Genomic DNA, 4,918 nt, shown 5'->3' with positions numbered 1-4,918 from the left:
TTTTATAACATTTTCTTGTGGTGTAACAAAGACAAATTAACCTTAAAATACACATAGAAAAATAAAATAATTTATCTTGTCACTTGCAAGAATAGCAGCAGCCTCTGTACTGCTTACTCACTGGGACAGGACCCAGGAGGACTCTGTGTGTGTGTGTGTCTATATCTCTAGACCCAAATGGTTTAATTCCATAAGTTTACACAGGACTCAGACACCCAAGCAGGGAGGAGTAGAAGCTGGGATCCCTGTGTCACTTACAGCTTTCTCCACCCTCCTATCTCTCCTATGGTCAGAAAGCAAAAGCTCTGTCGGTAGCTCATGAAACATGATACTCCTGTGTCTCTGCTTGCACTGCATACTGTCCTACTCGCATTCTGGCTGCTGGTTCTGCTGCTGCTGCTTAACAGAGAAAGCAAGTGATGTCAATCTGCTCTGGCCGGGGGCCCCTGACAAAGGGGGGCCCGGGGTACAGTATGCTCTGCATCCCATCCTTAATCTGGCTATGGATTCCGGTGTCGGTATTTCGACTGCCTGGGTCCCGACCGCCGGGATCCTAAACGGATCCCCAGCGTCACCCCTGTCTGGTATAAAACTAATGCACAGTAAGCTTGTTCAGTAAAGGCTGCAAGTGTTATGTCCAAAGGAATGAGTATGTCCTGTCGACAATGAGGGCGGCCTTGTGTTAAACCCAGTATGCCGACACAGTAATAATGTGATTTACTGCACTGTAACCGTGTTGGCTTTAAAACTTGCAACATGATGGTAAAGCATCAGGTTTAAAGTTCTAAAGCCGACACAGTAACTACATCCCAGTATAATAATAATAATAATAATTATTATAATTATTATTATTATTATTATTATTATTATCATGCTAACATGTTGGAAACTTTTTTTTTTAAGAATAATAATAGTAAATAACTAAATAAGGGTTTGAGTCCCACCATGTCCCTAACTGTGTGGAGTTTGTATATTCTCCCTGTGCTTGCGTCGGCTTCCTCTCACAATCCAAAAATATACTGGTAGGTTAATTGGCTCCCTACAAATTAACCTTAGCGTGAATGTGTGTGCGTGTATGTGTGGTAGGGAATATAGGCCCTCATTCCGAGTTGTTCGCTCGCTAGCTGCTTTTAGCAGCCGTGCAAACGCTAGGCCGCCGCCCTCTGGGAGTGTATATTAGCTTAGCAGAAGTGCGAACGAAAGGATCGCAGTGCTGCTACAAAAAAAAATTGTGCCGTTTCAGAGTAGCTGCAGACCTACTCCTACCTTGCGATCACCTCAGACTATTTAGTTCCTATTTTGAAGTCACAAACACGCCCTGCGTTCGCCCAGCCACGCCTACATTTTTCCAGACACTCCTGCGTTTTTATCTGGCACGCCTGCGTTTTTTCACACACTCCCCGAAAATGGTCAGTTACCACCCAGAAACACCAACTTCCTGTCAATCACTCTGCGGCCAGCAGTGCGACTGAAAAGCGTCGCTAGAGCTTGTGTAAAACTGCATCGGCTTTTCTGAAAGTACGACGCGTGTGCGCAGTGCGCCCCATACGCATGCGCAGAATTTACTTTTTTTGCCTGATCGCTGCGCTGCGAACGAAAGCAGCTAGCGATCAACTCAGAATGAGGGCCATAAATTGTAAGCTCCACTGGGGCAGGGACTGATGTGAATGGCCAAAAATACTCTCTGTAAAGCGCTGCGGAATGTGTGCGCTATATAAATAACTGGTAATAAATTAATAATGTGACTATTAAGCACAATTTGCACTAGTATGATCAATGTGTCAATTTATGACTGTAGGTACAGAGTAAAAGTATCTTCATCATTATTATCACTTATTTTAGGCTCATTTATCAAGGAGTGATACATTTTACTGTGACTAATAAATAGCACCAGCCAATCAGCTCCTAACTGTCATTTTTAAAACACAGCCTGTGACATGGAAGTTAGGAGCTGATTGGCTGGTGCAATTTATCACTCACAGTGAAATTTATCACCTATTGATAAATGAGCCCATTAGTATCTTATATTAAATAAGCCAGCTGGAACTAAGAATGCATACAGTACAATTCTATCCCCTGGAAATAAAACACCACTGACTCTGCATACTCTGACAAGAAGTATTACAAATGACAGACAAGTCACAAGAGAGTAATCGTGACTTCTCTATACTGGATACTGCTTGTAGCTGTTGCTGCTGGACTTACAGTCTGACACCTCCCACACCTGGGGAGATTGCACGGGGAACAGAAGACACGTGTATGCTGCTGGAAAAAAAACAAAAACCACAAAACCCCAAACTTGGCACCTGTCCTGTGCCAGCCTCCAATCAGTGGCTGCTGCTGGCAGGGGGGTGGGCTGAAGCTCCAGCGAGTGAGACATATAAGGCTGAGCTGCGGCAGCTGTTGCAGGCAGAGCAAACTGGACACTGCACACCTGGGAGCTTGTGGTGCATCTGGCTCACTGCTGTAGTGGAAGAAGCGCAGCATCCAGACGCACGGAGCAGAGCACTGGCTACACTGTGCGCCTGCGATTCCCTCCACAGAGCAGCTGTTACTGGCATTACCATCGGTGCTGATTACAAGGTGGGGGTCACCATGCTCCATAAGAAAGCTGCTGCTGCTGCCGCTGTGCCCCCCGTGTCCCTCTCCGGGACCTCCAGTGGCGCGGTGCGCCTGGTCTTCATGGGAGCAGCAGGGGTCGGGAAGACGGCTCTGATCCAGCGGCTCCTCTGCGACCAGTTTGAGCCCCGGCACCGGCGCACGGTGGAGGAGGTGTACAGCCTGGAGCCTGAGCCGCAGTCGCTGCAATTACGCATCGAAATCGTGGACACCAGCGGCAGCTACCAGTTCCCGGCCATGCAGAAGCTGCGCATCCAGCAGGGGGATGCCTTCGCCCTGGTCTTCTCCCTGGCCCAGCCGGACTCCTTCCAGGAGGTAGAGAGGCTGCGGGAGGAGATCGTGCAGATTAAAGGGGAGCAAGACGTCCCCATCGTGGTGGTGGGCACTCACACCGACCTCTTTCCCGGGCTGGAGGCGGAGGCCGGCCAGCTGATGGCCCTGCAGGCTGCGGCCACTGCCGAGCTGGAGTGGGACAGCGGCTACGTGGAGACCTCGGCCAAACTCAACCACAAGGTGCAAGACGTCTTCGAGGAGCTGCTCCGCAGGATCAACCTGCCCTGCCTGCTAAGCCCCGCGCTAGAGAGGCGCAGAGCCAGCGCGCAACCGGAGCCCAGGAGACGGCAGCCGCGCAGGAAGCAGCAGGACTGTATCTTGTCCTAGGGGGCCACCTGGAGGAGCCCAGTAACTGTTTGACGCATGAGGATGGATATTTAGGGGCCCCTGACTGTCAGGGGCGACCTGTATGAGCCCAAGAACTGGTTGACTCTTGAGGGTGGACATTTAAGGGCCCTGGCTCTTAGGGGCTACCTGGAGGAGCCATAGAACTGTTTAGAGGCCCCTGCCAGGGACCAATGCTGCTCAATCTATGCCAAGAGGCAAGCAACTTGTGGCCCTGTAAGCCTCAGCAGAGACTGACACCTGATAGGGCATGCTGAGACCATTAGTTCTCCTATAGCTGGAAGCTAGTAAGCCTGTTCTTGCTGTAGGTGCTGAGTGCAGGGAGGACTGACTGGCTACAGCAATGTGAGGTGCAGGCAGCTCTAGAAAAGACTTTAAAGTACAAGAGTGAGGGTTTGTATCAAAGCAACAACTGAATCAAAATGTGTGACTGTTTTATATACAACATGTACATTATCTGGTTTATCTCACAACTGTAACAGTTTCTTATTGATCATTCCATATTCTAGCAGTCATTTGCACTGCAGTAATAACTAGTACACCTTTATTTAGTTAGACAGGGCTGAGCCTGTATCATGCCAGGAAAATAAATACTTACACACAGCTACTTAGAATGAATCTTACTCTGGAATAACAATATTTGCACAGTGCCTGCACTACCTGGAGTCTATGTTTTATTTTAGACCTGAATGTGAAATGATTTGTGACTCAAACTCTCTCCCTGGCAGTCACACACATCGCTGTGAATTCTGTTGGCACCTTACTAAGCTGTGATGACAGCATCAGCATCAAAGAATGTACTTTCACAATGAGACACACAATTCTGTACAGGAATAAATAAGCTTAACAAAATCTTCCAGTTCTCTGTGTTATTATTTTCTGTTTGCATTGCTCTCATGCTGGGGGGAACCTAGGTCTATATTGATGTTGTCCGCAACATGAAACTTGTGTCTTTTGCATTGATTAATAAAAATGAAATCAATAAGGATTAATACTGACAACCGAAAATTCCAAGTAGCAACCGCAGATGATTGTTGTGCTACAAGGGTAGTCTTAAAAAAAACCCATAAAAAGTGAAATATACTGAGGGGTAAATTTACTAAGATGGGAGTTCTATTCAAGATGGGATGTTGCCCATAGCAACCAATCAGATTCCAGTTAATATCTTCTAGAAGGTGCTAGATAAATGAGACGTAGAATCTGGTTGGTTGCTATGGGCAACATCCCATCTTAAATAGAACTCCCATCTTAGTAAATTTACCCCTGAATGTTAATACTAATCTGCAGTTGGATGTGTAGGTGGTCCAGATTTACCAACAATGATGAAAGGTGCATCTTTGCCACATCCAATTAAACATTTACTTTCATTGTTACATTTACACTACACAGGTAAAAGCTGATTGGTAACCATCGGCAACTGGGCATCTGCAGTAGATGCATTTCCTTTGTTAACAGTCTCAGTCTAATCAGAGCTTTGTGATCACTAAAAACTAACTTCAGCTTTGTGACTAAAGTTCCTTAACTCCTGGCTTTAGTTTATTGACATTGGGATACATTAATGTTCACCTGTCATTCATCTGGGTTTTGTACTGTTAAACACACCAGGATTTGCTGACTGGAA

The 4,918-nt window shown here is 46.7% G+C and overlaps 1 protein-coding gene across 1 annotated transcript; it reads left to right on the top strand.

Moving 5' to 3' along the window:
* The first annotated feature begins 2,253 nt into the window (after positions 1-2,253).
* LOC134945443 (GTP-binding protein Di-Ras2-like) lies at positions 2,254-4,149 on the top strand. Its single transcript, XM_063934730.1, has one exon. The coding sequence runs from the start codon at positions 2,260-2,262 to the stop codon at positions 3,277-3,279; it is 1,020 nt and encodes a 339-aa protein (XP_063790800.1). The 5' UTR covers positions 2,254-2,259; the 3' UTR covers positions 3,280-4,149.
* The last annotated feature ends 769 nt before the right edge of the window (positions 4,150-4,918 follow it).

This window comes from Pseudophryne corroboree, chromosome 7 (genome assembly GCF_028390025.1).
Source record: "Pseudophryne corroboree isolate aPseCor3 chromosome 7, aPseCor3.hap2, whole genome shotgun sequence".
NCBI classification, from domain to species: Eukaryota; Metazoa; Chordata; class Amphibia; order Anura; family Myobatrachidae; genus Pseudophryne; species Pseudophryne corroboree.
This window is presented reverse-complemented; position numbering and strand designations above follow the sequence as displayed.